The sequence below is a fragment of the Argiope bruennichi genome, chromosome 4, assembly GCF_947563725.1.
Source record: "Argiope bruennichi chromosome 4, qqArgBrue1.1, whole genome shotgun sequence".
NCBI classification, from domain to species: Eukaryota; Metazoa; Arthropoda; class Arachnida; order Araneae; family Araneidae; genus Argiope; species Argiope bruennichi.
This window is the reverse complement of record NC_079154.1, coordinates 71,823,726-71,847,771: the sequence shown is the minus strand read 5'-3', so window position 1 is coordinate 71,847,771 and position 24,046 is coordinate 71,823,726. Positions and strand designations below refer to the sequence as shown.

The 24,046-nt window shown below is 24.8% G+C and overlaps 1 protein-coding gene across 2 annotated transcripts; it reads left to right on the top strand.

Moving 5' to 3' along the window:
• The first annotated feature begins 3,462 nt into the window (after nucleotides 1-3,462).
• Nucleotides 3,463-23,591, top strand: LOC129966799 (transport and Golgi organization protein 6 homolog). Of its 2 annotated transcripts, none has more exons than XM_056081363.1 (19): nucleotides 3,463-3,570; nucleotides 5,135-5,210; nucleotides 6,521-7,137; nucleotides 8,097-8,169; nucleotides 8,270-8,424; nucleotides 8,958-9,087; nucleotides 9,452-9,573; nucleotides 12,663-12,825; nucleotides 13,523-13,590; nucleotides 14,250-14,365; nucleotides 14,537-14,716; nucleotides 15,000-15,099; nucleotides 16,943-17,107; nucleotides 17,224-17,331; nucleotides 18,614-19,000; nucleotides 20,361-20,541; nucleotides 22,258-22,415; nucleotides 22,738-22,851; nucleotides 23,163-23,591. In XM_056081363.1, the coding sequence occupies exons 2-19, from the start codon at nucleotides 5,138-5,140 to the stop codon at nucleotides 23,337-23,339; spliced, it is 3,087 nt and encodes a 1,028-aa protein (XP_055937338.1). In that variant the 5' UTR covers nucleotides 3,463-3,570; nucleotides 5,135-5,137; the 3' UTR covers nucleotides 23,340-23,591. The 2 variants fall into 2 exon arrangements, with proteins under 2 accessions (XP_055937338.1, XP_055937339.1); XM_056081364.1 differs by having other exon boundaries at nucleotides 3,499-3,584.
• The last annotated feature ends 455 nt before the right edge of the window (nucleotides 23,592-24,046 follow it).

The window sequence follows — 24,046 nt, the reverse complement described above, 5'->3', positions numbered from 1 at the left end:
TAAACGAAAAACCCGAAAAAGAAGGTTCTTGACTTCAAGAAAAGCACAAAAGTTATCATAATATTGTAAATGAACAGCATTATTGTGTTCAGTTAATAATGACTACAGTTGCAACTGTGTGCATTATACTGCATTTTGTTAATTTTTTCATCGTCATTTGTAAAAAATCCTTACGTGTTACATAAAATTTAGTTTGCATTTTGGAATGACATCATCATTGCTGATATAAATCAATTAAAATTTTACAAACAATTTTTTTTTTTTTTTTTTTTTTTTTTTTTTTTTTTGCAGGCTGGTGTTATCAGGCTGACAAAATTTTTTCAATAAGGGAAGCAGCAATATCCAAGAAGCAGCTACACATGCAAATTACATTGTAGCAAATAATATTGCTAAAAATAATAAAGCTCTCAGTGATGGAGAGTTTCTTTAATAATGCATGCTCCAAGTTTGTGATGTTCTATGTCCAGACAAGAAAAATAATTCTGAGACTGTAAGCTTATCTCGAAAAACGGTGACTTCTAGAATCAAAGTCATCGATTAAAATTTGACATCAAAATTAGAGTCAAAGATTGGCCCGTTTAAATTTTGCTCCATAGCTATGGATGAAAGCACAGATATAAATGATATTGCTCAATTAGTATTATTTATAAGAGGTGTTGATGAGAACTTTGAAATTACCTAGGAACTAGCGTGCATGCGTTCTTAAAAGGGAACTACAAAGGGATGTCATATTTTTCGTGAATTTCAGGAAGGGTTTTTAACTTTGAAAGTGTCATAACAAATATATGTAATATTACGACCGATGGAATACCAAATATGACAGGAAAAAAATCTGGATTTCTTGGGCTCTTTAATCAAAACTTTCCCGGGAACAATGTTGTTTTTCTATGTTGTATTATACATCAAGATTCTCTATGTAAATCTGCATTGAATATAAAACCCGTGCTTGATGCAGTCGTGAAGCTTGTAAATATTATTCAATTTCGTGGGCTTACTCACAGGAAATTTCGAGATTTTCTTCAGTACGTGCAATTTTAATATTCTGATGAAAGTAAGATGGCTTAGTGCAGGATGGTTTTCGAGCGAGTTTGGCAGCTGAAAGACGACATTGTGTCGTTCTTCCATGAAAAGCAGTGTTCCGCCTAGGGCGAAATGTTAGAAGATACAAATACATGGCTTTCGGCTTTCGGACTGCATTTTTCATAGATCTTCTTTGTTATATGAGCAACTTGAATGTCAAGATGCAAGCGAAAAATCAATTTATCGACGATATCTGGGCTTATCTTATTTTTGAAATGCCTGGGTCAACTTGTTTTTCCTCATCATCTATAATTCAAAATTGCGAAGGCCATTTCCTAACAATTTGAGGAAGAACCCTGTTGTAGATTCATAATAGGACGCTAATTAAAACAAAAATTAAAAGTTCATTTTCATATTTGTTATCTTAAAGCCATCAAATTGCAAATTTCAAAAGTCTGCTAATTTGAATTGAAAAAGTTTCGTATTGGAGATTCGGAGCTCTTTGTTGAGATATATGGTAAATCCGATATCTAGACGAATATATGAGCCGCAAAAATTCTGGCAAACTTAGGGCTGTTTTCTTATTTTTTTTAATTCGAGCTGGAAGGGAAAAAAATTATAGTAATGAAAGAAGCAATGGCACATTGTAAAAAGGCAACGGAAAATAAAATACGTTGTTCTAACTTTCTGAATGTGAATAAAATTACTTAATACCAGCAGCTTTTATCAAAGAAGACTTACACTCTTTTTTGTGCAGAGTATATGACACAAGCTAGTTACATGATTGAAATATCAGATATTCGTCCTTGTGACGCATATATGTTCTCTATTCTTTGTTATAAAATATGACTATATCCTTTTGCGACATCATTTTGCACCGATTTATATCGATCTTTCTCAAAACTTTGTTCACACATCTTTTTTTTTTTACAGTAAATCGTTTGCAGTTGTCATTGTATCTATGGAAAGTATAAAATGCCTAGCAGAACTGATAAGACAGCTGCCATTCATATTAAAGGTCCAGAACCAACAGTTTCTCCTGTTGCGATATTTGAATTCTTTTAACCTAGTAGCCGGCTCATTTTCTCTCAGAAACTGGATTACCACTCACTTTCTAAGTGAGCTAAAACTTGAAAGCAGTTAATAGCAATACATTTAAAATTAATCAATTTCAGCAGTGAGGAAATCAGGTATACATCTTATGATAAATTTGTTTATATATGCGTCACCTCCAATAGATATCTATCGGAGATGATGATTTATTTCATGTATTAATTTTTTTTATTTCTCTAAAAGCTGGAAAAAAATTATGTATGTATAGTTAAAATTTGTTTATATATGTTCTATAAATGCGGATAAATGTTTTGTATGTAAAATTTCTGTCTCTATTTCTAAAAATAATATTAAGTAAGGGTTAACTAATTGATTTTCATTTCAGTTCAATAGTGCTTTGATATTCGGACGCTTTATCTCCCTTTTCCCTGCTTCCTAATAAGTAATGCTATTTTGAGAAGAAGCTTGCTCAATATAGTGCAAAGAAGAGGATGCCTCGAAACTAAACTGAAGACGACAAAAAAGAAAGAGATGACACGGGAAGCTAAATTCATGAAAACCATAATACAAGAAGACAATGAATAAAACTTGTCTATGGAATTTTAAGGATCAGAAAGTTCATGAAGAGATTTGATAATGACATTTGTTTTGCATCTTCTGTTAAATCAAAGAACCAAGAGAAAGAAAGTAGTTTTAAATCTCATTTTTACATGAAAATTAAGATATTTTTACAACGAAATAGGATTTGTTCTATATCTTAAATTTCATTAAAAACAGGACATTTGGGTGAATTAGTCAGACCAAACCTATAGAGTTTCCATGGGATGGAAAAGTTTCTGTACAATCTGTCTTTCTATTGGAAGGGTATCGACGATGTCAAGGTTTAATACTTTCCAAGTAAGAAAAGGATTTAATGTAGTTATTTTCTTTCCATTTCTTAAATTCAATCTTTAGAATTTCCTTCTTGATATACAGGAAGAGATCTTCGGGTAATATCAATTTCACAGCTGAGACATTTCCGTTTTCGAGTTAAACCATTTTCTTGTTCGCTTTCTGGGATATCAGTATGACATGGAGTCCAAACAAATTCTAGAGAATTAAATTTTATTTTGAGAGAGGAACAAATTTTGCTGGATAAGTGCAATTAGTTTAGGGGATTTATTATTAATATTCATAACAGGTTGTAAAACTGTTAAGCTATCTGTGAGTAAGATATAAACTTGTTTTTCTACACAAAACTGGGAAATTGCGAGCAAGATTGCTAGACCTTAGTATGTAAAAAAACTGTTAAGATTAGAGACAGAAATGCAAATGCAAGGGTTTGATTTTGCTTTACAAAAACATTAATTCAATCAATCAATCAGTTTACACTAAGTAAAAGTTGAAGTAGTTTTTAAGTCAGTTTTTGCTTTGTTTGTTTACAAATAAGAAATAAGGTAAAACGCATTTGAGAGCGCTAAGTTTGATTTGCGCATTGGTTATTATTTGAATGGCACGGTAAGGATTTATTGGTCAGTTATTTTTTATTATAAATCAATTGTGTTGTTATTTAAAGAGAGCTAATTACTTTTTAGTTTTTATTGTTAGCTTTTATTTTTTACTGTACATAAAACTTCTGTAATTGCCTGCTGTGTAGTTTTCATGAAGTAAAATTCTCTGCTGAACATTCTATATATTATGAATGTAATAAAACTTGTATAGTCATAAAAATGAAATATTATGAAAATGAAGTGTAATAGTTTTTATATGATTTAATGTACTAGAAGTATACATTATACTTTTCATGAAAGTTAAATACATCCTCATTCATTATAAGAAAGATAAATTTTATTGCGTCAGTTATTTTTTTTTCCTGTATTTATTTGAGAAGATCAAAAGAATTTGCAAGGCTTGCCTTATTTACATGGCACATGATTTATTTATAATATGGAAAGTTTTCTGTATTTAATCACTATTTTTATTTCCTTATAATATTCTTTGATGAAAGTTCAGAATCGCTGTTTACTTGACGCGATTTTTAAAATTGCCAACAATGTCATATTTTGTCTCCAGTAATTGCAACCTTCATACATTATCTACTTATGACTATAGGAAAAGTGCTCTAAATAAGTGAGGGATTCTGTATTTTAACCTATTCATCTTCTTCCTTTCTCCAGAATATCATTTTGATTCTTTTATTTTTAATGATTGAAAAGCTTACACTTTAAAATTTCATGTGCAATAATTATTTTAAAAAGTCATTATTCTTGTAATTACAGGAACTCAGAGTAAATATACATAAAAAAATAATAATTCAGTTATTGTTGATTTATAATTTGGTGAGATGAAAATTTATTTGAGTAGCATTTCAGTTGTCTTAATGAAGTTTGTTCAAATATATTATAAGTAATAAAGTTCTAGAAATTGAATAAGTGACATTTAATGTAACTTCAATTTCTTTACATTAATGCATGTAAACTTTAATTTCTTTACTTTAACTGACCTCATTATGGCAATTGGTTTTTATGATAATTTCAGCAACAGTCAGTAACAAATGACAGAATATTTTTTAAAAGTGATTTTGTTTAAACAATTGTACGTATTTTTTAAATATATATCAAGCCAGTTATTGACATAAAAATATATAGAATCATAAAGCTAATTCATTTCAAAGATAGTTTTTAATTACATTACGTTTATATTGTGGTTTATTATGATATATATTACTTTCATAACATATAAATATACATTTAAATATAATGAATAATAAAGGTGGAAATATAATTCCCCAATTATTCATTAAGAGTTTTTAATTGAATAGTCCTGAAAATAATTTTATGCTGCTATATTAAAACATCTTAAAATTTTACATTTCACTAATTTTCACTATTTAGGCATTATTTAAAATTTTTTATAATTTTCAAACTCTTATCGCTTTTTTGTTTTTAGTGAGAAGGGTAAAAAATGTGGTTATTATGCAAGTAAAGAATACTGATTGTTATTTTGTAATTAAAAATTTTATTTTGCATTTAATTATTTTTGATAATTAATTTAATTATTTTTTTAATTAAATGTTTCATAGATTATGAGTACAAAGGAAAGCAAAATTCAGCAGATTTGTACTTGTTTATCCAATTTAACTAATGGAATCAGAGATGGTAAGTTTTAATTAATTTATTATTTCTTTTTTTATCAGTTATAACTTTCTCAGCACATTAGCAGTATTATAATTATGTATTATTATAAACCATTTTGCAATTTTCTAAAAGCAATTATCTCCTTGTCCATTTTTATTTTAATTTCTTTCCACTTTATTACATGTTACAAAATGTAAAAAAAAAAAAAAAAAAGACAAACAAAGATTAAGTGGGGGGCACATATTACTCCATGAAATTTAACTATTTCTATTTGAAATTGTAAGGTTTTGAACACATTTTCGGCCCTTTTCAATTTCAGCATGAGTAGTTCAAACTTTTATGATCTAAATGTAAAATAGACTAGTTATGAGTTATTTTTTCTTTTCTATCCACCTCTATATGATTTATTTTATTTCTTTATCATTTTATGATTCTGTTTGGATATATATAATTATTAAATTTGAGAAATTAAAAATTTGGAGCCATGGAAAATTTGAATTTTTACGAAGCCTTGAATTTTATGGAAGCCATGAATATTTTTTAGATGACCCTTTAATATATATATATATATATATTTGAATAGAATTAATGATTCAAACAAACTACAAATTGAGAAGTCAAGTTAAAATTATTTCTTACAAAAATTACAAATTGCTCTATCTTGAAGAAATTACATTTTTTTTTTTTCTGGTCTGGATGAACATTATTTTAAAAGTTTACATTTATCTGTTTAATTTTGAGTTGAGTTAAAACTCTTTAATCTAGATAAAGGTTTTTGTCTTTTCATTTCAAATATAAGTTTATAATACATTCTTTATTCAAAGCAAAGTATTTTTATATAAAAAAAAATATATTGCAATATGAGATACAGTTTTTATTGATCGAAGCAGCAATGGTATATTTTGTAAATGAGAATACTTAATGAATAAATATAAATTTATGAACATTTCCATTTGAGATTTTTTTTTTTTTTTTCGCTCTTAGGTGAGATTAAATTGGCTTTTTCATATATTGACAAAGTCATAAATATGAAAATAAGGAAAACATTGTTTTTTTAATGTAATTATAAAATTTCATTTATGCATACTTTTATCATATTTGTTATTTTGGAATTCTGTCATTAATAAAATGCTGTATCTTTACAATAAAAGTAATACTTTTTCTTGGACTAAATTTTCGTAAATCTTTCTTCTGAATTTTTTTAAAGAAATTATATAGGCTTTATATTTTTAAATTTTAAGAGGATTTAAAATTAAATCAAATCTTATTTTCCTGAATTTTCCTGCATGTAATGATTTTTTTATATATAATTTTTACTTCTTTTTACTTAGGAGAATCTACTGACATACGCAGAACACATAGCAATGTAAAGACTACTTTTACTGATGAACTTCGAGAAAATGTACATTCAACTTTCCAAAAAATTGAAGAATATCCTATTGTTAAGACCTTTGTTACAGAATTAATTCAACCATGTTTTGGAAATCAGTGTACAACTTGCAGTTATTTGAAATTTTTTCAATTATGTTTGGTTTTATTAAGACTTCTGAAAACAGCTCTTACAGAAGAAGAAATGCAATCAGGTTCTGAAAAAAATGATATATTGAACGCACCTGTACCTAAGGCCTTACTTAGTATATCACAGCAAACTATTTTGAAGAAAAGTTTGCAATTTGTTGTTGCCTTAGGTATTTTACCAAATTTGTTAAGAGGTATTGGTGTTCCTCTAAGCAAAAGGCTCAAACATGCTAAAATTTTAGAAAATTTTACTTCATCATGCTCTTTTTATCAGAAGCACATTCAGATAACTGTATGTTTAGAAACATTAATCACTTGTTTGGAATGTTCAGCAATGCAAAGTTCTATTTTATCATATCATGGATCAGATATCTTGGCTGCCTTTCTTCAGTTGTGTTATGCCCCTATAAAGAAAGTTGATATTTCTGAGGTAATTTTACTTTTTATTGTATTTCTGATTTGTATAATCTTTTCAAATATTAATTGAAGTTTAATTTAAACATGGCTCCTTAGGAAAAATTAGCTACTTAAAAGTGCAAAATGGAAGCAGTTAAATCATAGAATACAAATAGAAACAAGTACTTGAAAATAATTCTTAGTTAATTCATTTCAGTATAGTATGAGATTTATTGACTTATTGTGAGAAAATAAAAGATGCTTACAAAGAAAGTGGATAAACATGCAGTTCATCTAAAAATTCTTGATTCAATATGAAAAATTAGATAAGATGAATGAATGGTAGATATTAATTAGGAGCACTGTCAGTATTGATAGTTCTGGTTGTACCTTTTATTATAACACTTGAAAATTTCATAATCATCCACAATTTTATTTATATTGAAAGCTAAAAATTTTGTAAAGAACTGTATATAATTTCTTAACTTTGCATGGAAATATTGTCAGAATTTAATTCTATAGTTATTAATGATTTCCTTGAACTGTACTTTCTGTTTTCATTAAATATAGTTTCGATTTAATTATTTTGATATCAGCAACCTTTTTAATTCTTTTCTAAAATATTTATGTTTGAAAATAAAATGAATTTAGAACCCGTACAACAAATTTTTTATGGAAACATTTAAGGAAAATAGAATATTTAATATATTAAAACTTTACTGAAAAATAAGAGCAAATTATTAGACTATTAATATTTTAATGCATAAAATTTCAAAAATTCCAAATTTTAATTTATATATTCTATAACATAGATATGATAATCTTGTCATGAAAATTTCATAACATTTTAAGAAATAATTGACATAACGAGGCTTTTTACTTATAATTATAAATAGAGAAATAAGATTTATTATGTAAAGAAATATATAAAAATAACTAATTTATAAAAAATTTCATATTAATTTGTAATCTATATACATTTTTTTCCCTTAGGAATCATCAGCAAAGCCTGTACCAATTGGCATAGAAAGTATGTCTTTTAAAGTTATGATCAATTCTGTCGAAGGTATATATATATATATATATATATATTCATATACATAATTTAAATGTTTTTATTTTTAATTTTGGATTTAGAATGCAAATATTGTATTTTGTCTTCATAGATTCTTCACAGTACAGCGAAGCGCAGATGTTGAGTGTAATGTTGGCCCACCGTAATTATTTCATTCCTTATATGGAGAAATTTCTAAGACAAATTTCCCATTCTTTGTTGATGTGGGAGCTCTTAATATTTCAAGGATTTCCAATCAAATCAAATGTATGTTCAATTTTATAAGAATTTTTTAATGAATTCATAACTTTTGATAAAAATAGCTATATTGTTGTCTTCATTTTTTTTATTAAAAAATATTTTAGTCTTATAAATTGTTTCGAATTTCCTGCAAAATTAAATAGATCTTATTTTTTTGAATATAACAAGAACCTAAAATATACTAATTTTTAAATTACATCTTTTTAAAAAATGAAATTATTTAATTCATTATATAATGTTATGTGCTTATCAAGTATGTTATAATTCTTAATTAAAATATACTATGAAACTATCTAATTTTAGTTTATCTTTTTCATAATTAACCATTTATACATTAAAAAGAGACAAAATCAAGTTTGTTCATTTAATTGAAATATTTATTAATACATTTTTTTCTTTGAATTTTTTATTTTGCATGAGTACAAAATTTCAGTTTATTATGCATTATGATTATACTTTTAGCTTTTTCTTGTAGAGTTTTAAAAAGAAAATTTAGCTAAATTTTGCAATTATATTTTATTTTGCTTTTACAATTATAGGAATCTGATGTAGCTATTGTCAAACCACCAGTTTGGTTAAGTAAAATTTGCAACCAAATGCTTACAGACTTGATTCTTCAAAATCATGGGATTGCAGATTTGGTCCAAGTGGTATTGGATAAAGCTTATGGTACAAAAATTCTAATTGTTGTTAAAAATATTATACATTTACATATTTTTGATTTTGTCAAAATTTATGCTCAGTGTAAATTTTAAAGTAACATAATTTGAATTTAATAAATAGTATAAAAGAAATTTATGTTTTACATCATATTTAAACTGTGTCTTATTTCACATTTTTTACCTGTAGCATATTTACATTTGCTGAAAGAGATTTTGTTTTGATAGTTTTAAGTAGAATATGCAAGTAAAAAAAAGGTTATGTTTTGAAATATATTAAACACACACACAATATAATAAATTATATTTATATTAAAAAGTGCTATTTTACAAAATGAAAATTTCTTAGCTTTCTGATTGTTGTTCTTTTATAGATGCTGATGTTCAAACAGGGAAAGTAGATAAAGTAAGAATTGAGGCTGTTGCAAGTTTGATAACTTATAATCCATTGCGACATATATCACTTAATAACTACATACAAAGATTATGCAAACAAGTAAGCATTTTGGTGTATTTAATTCTCTAAAAATGTTTTTTATTTTTTTTTTTAGTTTTATTTTTCTTAAAAATTTATTTGATATTTTTGTATTGATTATATTTTATTTATTAAAAAAATTGCAAAATATTATTGTTTACCAAAGATTTTTTTGTGTGGAAACATTTTTTTTCCATAAATTTTTTATTTATTTATTTTATTATCATTTTTTTTTTTTTTTTTTTTTTTTACTGTATTGAAAATACAGTATGATGAAAATGTAAGTTCGTCATAACTTATTTATAAGTTTTACTTCATTAATAATTATGCTAATCTGCATTGTATTATATCTGAAATTTATACTTGTTTTAATTTATAATCACTATTTTATCAATAATTACTATCTTTGGACATTATTTATTTTTTAAGGGCTTATTTATATTTAAAGTATGATTACTAAATAAAAATATTATAAAGATTAATGTAATTTCTCATTTTATGTGCATCAAACTTCAACAAAATATTTTTAATATGTTACTTTTTAACATATCAACTTCATTATTAAGTAATTTTGGAGGTGTTTTGGCTTCATTAAAATTCCTATAGTTTTGCAAATTTTTAATAGTTCATCATCTTTATGTTTCCACGGTTTTAAATTTGTTTTTACAGCAAAAATGAAAATGATTGTTCTCTTTTTTTTTCTTTCTTAGTAGAATTATTCAAAGACTTCTGGTAGTTAGATATTTTCTCATTCTTGTATTGACAATTAGTTAATGTTTAATGGGGAGTAGGGGAATTAGATACTGTAAGGTATTTGGGTATCAGAATTCTTTTATATATTTTTCATCCCATTTATCTGAGAAAAAAGTTATTATTTTATTTTTTGTTGATGTGAAAGTTCTTTAGTAATTTTTAGAGTCTAGGATGATTATCAACCATTTACAAAATAAATGGTTGCTATTAAAGGTGAAGAAAATTTATTGCCCCTCTATATCTGAATCTCTCTAAAAAAATAGAATTTCACATCTTTTTCTTTGAATCCCCCAACATTTGAAGATTAATGTATTTTGCCTGCTACAAATCTCAGGCATAATATACTTAATTGCTAATTATGCATCTGTTAATTTGCTAGCAAATTATCCTGAAAACAAAAAATATTATTTTAAGAATCAGTGTTAAATATTAGAATAGTGTGACAATAATATTAAATTGGCAAAAGTAAATCTTACATACAGATTAGATATCACTTTGAATATATCTGACTTTTTTTTATGTATCAATGCTTGATTAACTATTGAGACATTAAGTACTTTGAAATATAGAAATGGTGTTTCTCTCTATAAACTCTATGTCCTAAATCCTAATTATGACTCTAAATTTTATAGTATATCACAAAAAATATTTTACTAAATTGTCTTATCAAAATATTTATTTATGGTTAGGGGGATATGAAATAATAATATCATAAAATTAATATCTGTAGTGAATTAATTATTGATATGAATTAATATGTAATGAACCTAAATTATATATCTCTCTTGGAATCAGGCAAAGCAGAGTCATTTATTTATTATTTCTGAAAAATTAGACTATTAAAGGTTGATTATTAGTGATGGCAAAACCATCATGTCAGATGAAAAAGATTAGATTAAGCTCTGCTTTTTATAGTATCATGAACTGTGATTTGAATTTAACAATATTTAAGATGCATGCAGTTGAACATTTGATTTATTTAATTTTTTTCTGTCAAAATTTAATGAAAGAATAAAGAAAAAGTAAAACATCGTTTAAGTATGATGTGATTGAAATTATCAAAATATGGATTTTTTTTGTGTGTGTGTATGTGTGTATATCATGATATAATAGAAAAAAATTTTAAGGATATAAATTTAACTTACCTTGATTTTAATTGGAATCCAAACTCAAATCTAAGAGCAATAAAAACTTTTTTTTTTTCAAAATAAAATTTGAGCATTGCTTTGTAAACTTCTGTGGAACAAAAGGAAAAAAAAAAAAAAAAAAAAAAAAAAACCCGGAGGACAATTATAATTATTGAATCTAAAATGCACATTGTTTCTAACAATGATTCTTAAGAATTATATATTTTTTTTTTTTTTTTGTGTTCTGTGATAAAAAATTAAGGGGAAAAACATTTTTATATGGTTATTTGAGAAGAGTTATTCTAATAAAATCAATGTAATTATCATGAAAGTTTATTCAATGATTTCACAGTTGATATTATGAAGATCATTTTATACTAAAATGATAATTAAATCTTATTTACAAATATACCTATATCATTATATGGTATAACCAAGGGAAGAAGTTTATCTTTAAGATTAAAATAATAATTTCTTTAAGCATTGAAATGTTTAAACATTATTCATAAATCATGGAATCATGAAAAATTCTTCCACTTTAAATTAAAATATATTTTCATCTTCTGATAATAACTGAAATTTATAATGCTTATGTATAACAATTCATTCTGCAACTTTCAAATGGGAAGTAGATAATACAAATCTAACCCAAATTATTGAAGTACTTAATTAAATGAACATATAAAAAGGTTATTTACAATCATTGCTTTTAAAAATAAAAATAATTTGATTTGAGTAGATTTAAAACTTTTACGATTATTGAGTTGTGTTCAATATTATTGAATCTATTTACTACTATAGTTGTACTTTGGAGTTTATTGTATTTTTTTTTATTGCTTTGGAGAGAGTCAATGTCATTTTTTTAATCTCAAATTAACAATTCATGCATAAATTTCTATAATAAAAATTATTATGGTCTGTGATGGTTATTTATTTTTGTACAATGTATAAAAAATAATACTCTTTACAGGTTTGGAAATCGTTTGATGGAAGATAGGAATAAATTTGAAATATTTTTCTCAGTAGGTGTGAAAATGGGCAGTTTATTTTAAGACTAGATGATATTTCAAATTTTTCTGTTGAAAATTGGAACAATTTTGTTTTAATTCTTAATATTTTCTGGGTACATTTCCTGCCACAAGAATTCTCTTAGAAGCCATTTGAGTTTTTTTTTTATATATTTAAAATCAAGCTATTTCATTGAATTTTAAGGTAAAAAAATTTCTTTAGGTGTTTCACTTGCTCCATCTAAAGGGCTCAATGATGGATGGATTACTCAAACATGTTGCATCTTGCATTATACTTCAGTTCTGTGAACGTGATATGAAATCTGCTGAACAATATTTTTTTGAAGAATTACTAAACCCTCTTATGGATTGTGTTCGCATTCCAGGTAAATAATTTTTAAGATTTGGTATATTTTTAAATATCTAGCAGCTTAAAAAAAATAAAAAAGGGAACTCAAACTTTTTGCCTAAAACATTCTAACATGATAATATTTTAGATTTGATTCACATTTTTTTTTATTGCTAAAAATTTCCTGTTAATTAAAAAAAATTTATTTAATATCATGATGGCATGCATGAACATACTGTAACTAAAACAATGAGAAGTGTTAATTTCAATTATTTTTAGAAATATATTGAAATTAGAAAAATAATTGTTAGAAATAAAATTGGTATTTATGGAAAACTTATTGTTTTTAAATTTGTTTAAAAGTGGTTTAAATTTTTTTTTTTGCAACAAAATGTTAACATTTTGATTACTTTTCAATTAAGAATGTAATTAAAATTTTGAAAATTTTTCCTTAATCAGCATCTGTTTCCCAAAAAGTAACTAATTACATACTTCATTGGGTAGCTAGTTGCACATTCTGTGGTTTTTCTTATGGAGTATTTTGAGTGATTTTCAAATATTGCAATTTCCAGACTGTATACTAACGTGCTAAATTTATCATGTTATAAAAAGCTTCATAACTTTGTAGTAATTTTTCCTATTTGTTTCTTAAAAAATACATATTATTATTTTTTTTAATTATAAATTTGTATTTTTACAGTTTTTGATTTTTTTTTTCTCTAATGCTATTTCAGCAAATTTGTCAAAAGATGTTCTTATTAGTGAAAATAAATTGACAACATCTATAGAAGATTTGCACCAAGCAAGTATTTATTTATATTTGATAATTAGATGTAGATATGCAGTTGGGAACCAATTGTCATTTTGAAGATTTCTTTGAAGTATTGAAAGTATATAATTTATTATTTAAAACTTATCTAACTTGTGTATTTGATGACTTATAATGCAATAATTAATTTTGTAATAATGCAGAATTGAAATTTTTCTCTTTAATATTTTACAAAAATAGTTGTAATTTAAAATGTTTACATTGGGGTTGTTTCCTAATTGCATAAATTGTCCAGTTTGTATGTTTTCTTTTGTTTTTTATGAAGAAAACTATTCATATATCTTGTCAATTATTACCTGCCTTAACAATTTTATTTGAAATCTAATATTTGCTATATTTTGTTTTCTTAGAATAAATAAAGAAATTATAAAATCATGTTGTAAAATAAAAACTTAAAAGTTCTGCCATTTAGAAACTAAGATATCGCTTTTGATAAGTCACAACTTTTTTGCTTGTTAGTATGAAGTAAAATTTATTTTTTAGGTAATTATCAATTTAAAAATTGAATTTTCTTACTATTAGCATTCTTGATAATGCTGTTAATTTTAAAGCTTTTAAAATTATATCATAGTATTTGCCAATGATTCTGTGAGAAATAAAGTATTATTATTATTTTTTTCTCTTCTTTACAGATTTTTGTTGTTTCTTCAAATCCTTTGAGTCAAAAATACACAAAGTTGCTTTTTCCATTTTTACATTGTCTGTGCGAGATGTATTTTTTCCTATTGAAAGGAAAATCCTATCTGAAGTAAGACATCATATTTTTGTTTGAAACAGACAAAAATTACTTAAATATAGACAAAATTACTTAATAGACAAAAATTACTTAAATACATATTTCATTTAAATTATTTTGAAACTGGTTCTTTTTAAATGTGTGTACACATACACTGATGCTTTCTCTTTCTTTCTATTTTAGATCAAAAGTGAAAGACTTGATCACAACTATCTTTAAAAATTCAAGTGATGAAGATGTTTTATCAGTATTTACAACTGTATCTTTCCTAAACAATAAAAATTGTGTTTTATATATTGCTAAAGTGAGTTTTGCCAATGGGGATGAAGGAGGAATAGTGGCTGTGCCAAAAGTTGAAGAAGAGTAAGTTTGAAGGATTTGATTATTTCCTTTAAATTTAATATTTATTTTGCATTTTTGGGTTTTTTTATAGAGAATTGTAGAAGTTTGATTATGTTTGTAATTATACATTAATTTCTTTTATGTAATAACTCAGTAATTCATCTGTAATGTATTAGAAATAAAGATAAAAGTTACAAATGAAATGCAGAAGTAAGAAGTAGAGTTTTCTAATACCATGAAAGATGCATATATTATTCTTTTAATTTAGATTTTGGTTAATTTATTTTGTCATTGGTAATTTTAGCTTTGCTGGTGAAACTATACGCTTCCATGCAATTTTAGAAATCCTGGGCGAATTACAAAACAAGAACCTTATCCGTTCTTATATTTTACATGTTTTAAAAGTAAGTATTTTTAATAGTTCTGAAAATTATTCAATTATGTCAAATATAGTATGAACATAATTGCTTGTTTCTGATACCAATATTGAATATAAAATATTTCAATTACCTTAATTTGTTAAAATTTTTCTAATAAGTGCAAAATTACAGTAGTTTAGTTAAGTCATTTTAATAATATTATCATCAAATATTGGAGACATTGGTTACTACTTAGAATATTTTTTGATTATTAAAAGGTGATGGAAATATATGAAAAATTATAGTTGTTTATATTTTTAAAAAATCTGCATAATATTTTTTGACATTTTAATATTTATATATTGGTAATGTCTGCAAAAATAGCTCAAATACTCAGAAGAACAAATAGTTGAAACTAGAGCTATATAAATCTGACATATAATTACTACTTTGGTAGTAGGTACTCACAAAGAAAATGCCTTTGAGTATTTTAATTGGATGTTTAATTAAAAATTAACCAAAACTTTATTTTTAAAACATATTACAAAAAAAAAAAAAAACATTTTTACATTACTTTAAAATAAACAAACAATTTTTTTTTCTGTAAATTTAATATCTGTGCAATTTTTTTTTCTAATTTTAATAAATTTTTGAATATATTTTATAGCAATATGTTTCATTGGTTTTTTTCTTGCATTTATACAGAAATGGGTTGTAATGATATTAAATAATTTTTTGTATGCATCTTATCATCAGTATAAATTAAGAATAAATTTTAATAGTAAAGTAAGGATAGATTTGGCTTAAAAATTGGGCTTAAAATAAGGATAAGCCCAATTTAAAACATTATCAGAATGTTTATTTTAATTTCAAACAAGATAATGTCTTAAAATTTTCTTCATAATTCTATACATACTTTTAAAAGGAGTTTTTAATTAAATGCTTTTTTTTATTCTTTTGATATAAAAGAAATGTTTTGAAGGAAAGCAAAGTTGAACATTGAAACAATGATGATGTTGAGATTTACGTTTATGATTTATTTTTGTTGTTTTCAACATGTTTTATTAATGAAACATGTCCTTATTGATACTAAATATTTCAGTAGAAACTTTCTTATATTTCAGGGCTTTATTAGACAATTAGTTCTTAATATTGTCTTTGTCTAACATTAGAATTGGTTTAAATATTTGAGAATAGTAATTTTGGGACCTTCTTGAAAATCTCTTTCTTTTATGGTTAGTATTTTTTATGCATTTTCATTGTTATTTAAAATGATTTCCCAAACTAGTAATTGTTAAGCTGAATCGAAAAGAAATTTTGTGTGATGTGATTGTTTTTATTATTTAAGCATTATATCTTTTACTATAATATAGATTCTATTTTTGTCTAATGTTTACTCATTTAATGATAGTCTTTTTTTTGTAAAGAAAATAACAACAAAGAAAAGTAAATTCTTTACAAAAAATGTTTAATTTATTTTAAATGTTAGATTCTATGTTAAATTATTTTATAGGAAGACAATTGTAAATATGCTAATACTCTTTTATTAATTTATCAGACTGTTAAAGACTTTTCACATTGTATTAGCATTATCTAAAAGTACAACTTTACCTGTAGTTACTCATCAATCAGTAACTTTTCAATACTCTTATTTTTAGCTTTTTTACTATTGTTCTAATCATTATTGCATTATGTAATTGTTAATCATCATTGTGATTTGATTAACATTTTGTTATTTGATATGTGTAAGAAATTATTGTTTCTGGTTTATTTATATTTCTGCATCTGTTTGTATAGTTATCTTTTTATACATGATTATGAAATAATCGAATTACTTTTCTAAAAAATTCTATGTGTAGCTTTTTTTTTTTTTTCTTTTTACCTCTAGGAATTTTGTGCTTTTCACTTGGAATCTGAGGAAGACCTCACAAATCCAGAAAGTTTAAAGACTGGTGTTGTATTTAATATTCTGCTTCAAGAATTATCAGAATGGAATATTGATATAGGCGAAGCCTTAATGACAAATATTTCAGAAGTTATTGATATATTGATGGTAAGATTAATTTTCATATATTATGTCAAAAAGTTAAAAAAAAAAATCATAAATACTTTTTCAAATCATTACTTTTTGACAGAAATTTATTAATTTTGAAATTAATTTATTTCCAGACCTTGTTATCAAATACTCTTACTAGCAATAAAGATTCTGCATTTTATGAAAAGATTGTTTGGGCTATTGTGATGATTTTAAGTTCCATTTTTGATAGTATTGACAAGGTTAGTATAATATTATGTTCTTAAATATGTTATCAATTGTAGTATTAAATTAAATTGATATATATAAGCTTTCTTTGATTTCTAGAGGTACAGGCATTGAATTCTTGAGCAATTTTTATTCTTCATGAGTTTTAGGAAATATTCCAATTTTTATCTATTATCAAAATTTCTTTGTAATCCATGATGAGTGCAATGCAGTGAATTGAAAAGGAAGGCAAAGAGCAAGTGTAAGAACGAAATATATATATATATTCTGAACTTATAATGATTTTGAAAATATATATTCTGAACTTATATATTTTCAAAAAGGAATCTGCTGACACAACATTTTTGCTTGATATATGTTAAAGAATGGAAAAATAAAGCCTGCACAGTTAGGAAATTAAAGTGAATGTAGAGCTTTATTGATTAAGAAATAATTATTTTTACAGTGTAGATAAATTGAAATTATTACATAAAAAATAAATCATAAATCAATAATAAAGGTGGAAATAAAATGTGAAAGAAGACGATCGGTGTTGCTCATTACGAAATGAAATCAATATCAACTGCAAAAAGACAAAATTGATTTCATTCTCTGATGAGTAATTAAATTCTCCTTGCTCCACTGTTTTCTATTTTTACTGTTTATGTTTTATTACTACAATATTTCTTGAATTACAACTTTTTGTTTATTAGTTTCATATGTGTTCATATCTTTTCTCCCTATTTTTTAAAAATATGTTTTTAGCAGTTTTTTTTCAGTTTAGTTTTAGTTTTTACTTTTATGTTTCTGTTTATTATTTTTCTGTTATATTTTTACTGGAATTTATATACACGTATCTGTATAATATAAGACTTTTTTGGATTATTAATTTAGATTTTGTTTATTTGACCTTTGCTAATATTGGAGTTTAGCACCTTTGCTTTAGTATTTTAAAATATTATCTAATGCAGAACTTTCCTTTCATTTAAATTAGATATGATTATTATTTGCATAATCTATTAGACTATCTAGATTTTTAAAAAATTTAGAATATATTTCCTTAAAATATCAATTTATTTATATAATCATGTTATATTTATGTATATTAATGCATATGTATATTATTAAATCCAAAGGATTTTTGAAAATTTTATATATGCCATCTTAGCATTTTTGTATTAATAATTGTCTTTATAATTTGATTGATTTTCATTATCAAAATTTTAATTCCTATGTGAAAAAAAGTTGCTTGAGTTTTTCAAGCTTTTCTTATACATTTAGTCACATTTTGAATTAAAATGGTATTATTCTTTTTAGCTTACTTCTTCTGATTGGACTTCTTTAAAGAAATGTCTTCCGATCTTTGAAAAGCTTCAGAAATCTGATATTGATTATAATTTAAAAGAAATTGCTTTTACAATTATGGCACTTATTTCAACTCATGGTATTGCTGGTAAAAATGATTTAGATTACATGAAAGAATTCCAAAAGTGCTCTATAAGTCCTTCTGCAAATGCAGAAATGCCTGAACTAGACAAATCATCTCCAAACAATAGAGCCTCTACCTATAGATTATGTATAAAAGATATAAGAAGCGATTTAGTGCATATAAAAGGACATGGACTTATTTCTTTAGTGAATTTGCTTAAAGAAAGAGACGATGAGACTGTTCAAAATAAGAAAGAATTATTAGAAACATTGATGGTAAGGAGATTTTTTTCCCCTCCAATTATTATTTTGGATTTTTATCTTACTTGCTTATTGAAAATATGACACATGTTTTGCCTTTGTATTCTAATTAAAAATTTATCGTTCTTAAATTAGTGTTTTATTCTTACATTACTTCTTTTATCAATGATTTTTTCTTCATTATTTATCTTTTTATTTTATAAAATTAGTTAATAATTATAATAAAATTAGTTTTATAAATTTAGAATAATCTTTTTTTTTTGTCTTTTTATTACATACATGAATTGAGACGGAATGATAAAGAAATTAGATTGATAAATTTAGAATCATCAGTCTCATTTTTTTAATCTTTTTGTTACACAGATGAACTGGGAAGGCTTAAGTATAGAATCTGATTTTGTTCTTGAATAATAAAAAAAGTACTTTTTATTATAATTAAATAATCTTAAATAAAATTACTTTTTCAATTAGAAAAAAAACTTTGTTACAAATCTCTCATTAATTATCAACATTTCTTTACAAAAAAAACAAACCATTTGTTAGATAATGAGAATCTGCAAGTAACACAGTTATACAAAAAGAAAGTTTTAAGTTACTGATTTGATAAGTGCCAACTGAAATAGAAATGAGAATTAATCAGAAGAATTTTTCTCATGGGAATTTGATTTGTGAAAGAACTGGAAATAGTAAGAAAATGGTTAATGTACTTTTTGCAAGTTTTAACATATTGTCTTGATTGCAAGTCTGGACAATCAAACACGTATATAGACATGCACACAGACAGACAAAATTTATGTAGATCTATCAGTGTTGCAAATGTTGTAACAGTGATGAATATCAATAATAGCAAAATAGAGGAAGTGTTTAAATCAATTTTAGCTCAAATAAGTTATTTCATTTCTTTCTATTAACCTTTAAATTATAGGTAAAACAAACTTTAAACATATTCATTTTGAATGAAAATTCTATGGGAGAAGCAAGGAAGTGTTTTTGCCCATAATGCAATTAATTAAAATATAAAGCCTGTATCTTCATTTATAAAAACATTCATACGTAGATTAATGCAATAGAATGAGATGTAAAACTATTTTCTGGATTATTGAAAGACAAGCATATTAATCTAACAAGAGAATTAAAGTCTTAATGGATTATAGTTTTCCATCATCAATGAGGAAGAGGTTAATGCTTGTAAATTTTATTTTGTGGATGTTAAAAATAAAAATCATTATAATTCTGAGATATCTTTAACCATTATATCTAGCAGTTTGTAAAGTTTATAGATTATTATTTTTTTGATTATCATATAAAAAATGTCTTCCCTGGATTAATGTTATATTACATGTTTAAGAATAACATGGCTATTTAAATCTTCCAGAAATGCTTGGAAGATGAGGATTCTTATGTCTTTTTACCAACCATACAAGCATTATCAGAGCTTGCTTTAATAGATTCTGAGCTTGTGGTCCCATTTATCATAAATAAGTATCAAACATGTGAAGAAAAGGCTATTGTTTTAAAACTTGGTGAAGTTCTGCTGAAAATATGCAATGCTCTTGGTGAGTTTTAATTTATTGAAATTTTTATAACATGAAGTTTTTAACAGAAAATTCCATTTCTAAGGAATCTTTATTAAGCTCTTGGAATGAAATATGATTGCATCATATATATTTGATTTCTTTAAATAGTTATCCTCTGTATTATATCTTTTTGCTTAGTGCTGTATATCTAAAACACAGGAGCTAATCAATTATAGTGTACCACAGTCATGATAAAACTACTAATCTTTCTTACTAATGAAACGAAATTTAAATTTGTTGCCCGCCCTGAAGTTTAAAAGAAAAATGTATTGATCGCCTGCCATATTTCTTTTTTGTTATAAATTCGTTGGAAATAACATAAAATAATTACATATTGATATTTTTTCTTCATGTAGTGCATGAAATAAATAAAGATTGAATTATATTTAGTTTGCATACTAATAAACAAGTTAAAATATAAAACTGAGTAAATTTTTAAAAATTTAAAGTAAATATAATAACATGTACCATGTAATGTTATGCGCTAACTCTAAAAATGTATTAACTAATTACTTTTTATAAGAATATATATGGTAGTAAGATATCTTCTATTGAATTTTTTGATACATTTTTTTTTCATTTGAAAGTATTTATAGTAGCATAAAATATTTATTTTATAAATTTCTGTAAATTTACTTTTTTTTTCTGTAAAGCTAAATATTATTGTGCTAAGAAAGTGTCATTTATTAAAAATGATAAAACTTCATTTTAAAAATATTTGTTATTCATTTTCATTACACTAGTAGGCTGTTTTGAGACTTATTTGAGAATTTATAATTTTAGCACAAGTTGTTAAAAGTATTAGTACACTTATACTGGATGTCATTTTATTTGTGACTTATTCATTAATTTCTAAATTGTTAGGCTTAAGATATTACCGATTTGAGAAATTCTTCAAATAATGTAAACAATGTATTATATTTAATATGAATTGAGTGCTTAAATGTACTGCTGAAAAAAAATTATTAAGTCTAAATTTTTATACAAATTTTTTGGCCCTGTTAGTTAAATTTAAGAGTATATCTTTAACTTTTTTGTCTAAAATGTTAGTTGCAGAAGAGATTGACATCCTAAGGTAATATGAAGTATTAATTTCATTATTTTAAGACAATCAATGATTGCTTTCAGGAACCCCATGCATTGATTAGCTGATCTTTGAGGTAGCTGATTAGAGTCTAAAATAGTATATTATATACATTACTTGAGTAGTTTTATTTACAAAAGAATTTTGTGTGTGTTTATTTAAAATGTTGAGTCCAGAATATTTTATTTTAAATGTGATTAATAGAACTGGCTGGCTATGTAAAAGTTTAGGTCCCTGAAATCAATGTATTGTTCTGCTGTCCTCTTACTGACTTGAACAGCATAAAATATAATTCTTTGTATCATTAGCATATTTTCCCAATTTGTGAGTATATGTATACCTCTAACAGATTAGAAAGTAATTGTTGTGTCATGATTAAAGTGGACACCTTATGTATATCTATATATATTCCTGAAGAATGTATTTTAAAATATATTTCAAGTTACTATGCATTTTTCTTTTTATATGTTTTTATAAATATTTATTTATATACTCATAATGCATCAGTGAATGCTATTTCAGTCGAGTATTTTAATTTTGCATTGCTTTTGAATATAACATTGATAAAACAATGTTAGTATGAAACGATAATTTATTTTATTTACATCTAGGAGACTCTTCCTTATTTCTTTATAAAGATATGTTACTTCATACATTTTTGATTGGAACAAAGAAAGATGACCCTCAGATTCGTGCATCTAGTCTTTCAAATTTGGGACAAGTCTGTATGTGCCTGAAATTCCAAATTACAGGTCACTGGGTTCAAGAGGTAAAAATTAATCTGAATTGGAAACTTTTTTTTTTTTTTTTTAAGAAATGCTATTGTGGTTTTCAAATTATAGCTCTATTAGTTTTAAACCTTATTAGCTAATTAATTGATAACCCATCGAATCCATTTCTTTTTTGCCTTTATTTTTTGATGAATGTCAATTAAAGTCAAACTCTTCAATCAAATTCAGCACATGATATACTGATTTAATTAAACTGCAAGGCTTATAATGTTTTAAAAGTCTTTTATAAAACTACTTTTTGTTGAAATTTGCTTAAAATATTTATGAATATTTTTCTGTTTAACAAATCTTTTTTTCTAGATACTGAACTGTGTATTATCCTACCTAAATACTGATCCAGATTTGGAAGTGCGTCGTTGTGCTGTAATGGTAGTTTATCTTTTATTAAAAGGTGTTGATAAAGATATGCTTAAGGTGAGTTATATGTCTTTGAATTCAATAAGTAATGCTTAAAAAACAGGGCAATAAAACATGTAATATTAAAATATTCTGAACTAATTGTATAGCATTTGCTGTATCTTTTAGATCGCAAAATATATTGCTATTGGTTTATCTGGTATCACAAATTTTGCATTAAAATATGATTTGCAAAGGAACTAAAGCGAATTTGTTTTAATTCATCATTTTTTTTTTTTGTTACAACTTTTATTGGAAAAAATTCTTTCATTCTTATGGATTTATGAACACCAAAAACAAATATTCTGAATATTTTTCTTTTTCTTTAGGTATTAGAAAATGAAGTAAAAACTATCTATACAAGATTAAGAATTCTGTATGATGGAGAAACTGATGATGTAACACGTCTGCATTCCCAGCTTGCTTTGGAAGAAATAAATGAAATAATGAAGAAGCTGCTGACACCTAAAATAGAAATAATAAAAGAAATTCGTATTTTGCGATGAACTTTTACTGTTTTAATATTATGTATATTAAATTTAATATTTATTTTTTTAAAAAAAATAAAATTTGTAAAACTTTATATATTTTCTTTTATTATCCCTTGCTTATTTGTGTAAATATTAGTTTTAATGCTATCCAAATGTTTTATGGGTAGCCAGCTATTCTACTGATGATATGCATAAATATGTGTACTGCTAATTTGAAATTAGTATAGATAAATCTAGGTTTCAAAATTTTCTGGCTTTTTTTTTCTATCCTTTGTTATATTTGCACTTTACAAAATGTACCGAATGATGAATCCTGAATTACAATCATAATGTAAAAAATATCTATTATATCACTATTTGCCTTTGTTAACTAACTGTTCTTTGAGAATACTGGGTATATTTAATTTCAATTAAATTTCATGTTCATCATTCCATTAATGAACTATTTTTAAATTGTCATAAACATTAAAATCATGTTATTTTAATAGTCTTGCACTTGTTCTGCTAATTGTATGCAGATTGCATTAGAATGGTACATGACTCTAATGGAGCCAAGTTCCATAATAACTATTAAAAATGTAGCTGTCTAATTGACTTTAGCAATATTGTGATGTCCCTATCTCAGCAACTTTTTAGGCCTCTATCAATAGGAGGTGTCATCATTGACATTGTCCCCCCCCCCAACATTGTCCTCCATGGATGTTGAGTCCCATGGTTGTTGT

Excerpts from the sequence above, each read along its gene's own strand:
- LOC129966799 (XM_056081363.1), top strand. The coding sequence starts at position 5,138 with ATGAGTACAAAGGAAAGCAAAATTCAGCAGATTTGTACTTGTTTATCC. Across the intron at positions 5,211-6,520 it reads AACTAATGGAATCAGAGATG|GAGAATCTACTGACATACGC; the intron begins GTAAGTTTTAAT and ends CTTTTTACTTAG. Across the intron at positions 17,108-17,223 it reads AAGTTATTGATATATTGATG|ACCTTGTTATCAAATACTCT; the intron begins GTAAGATTAATT and ends ATTTATTTCCAG.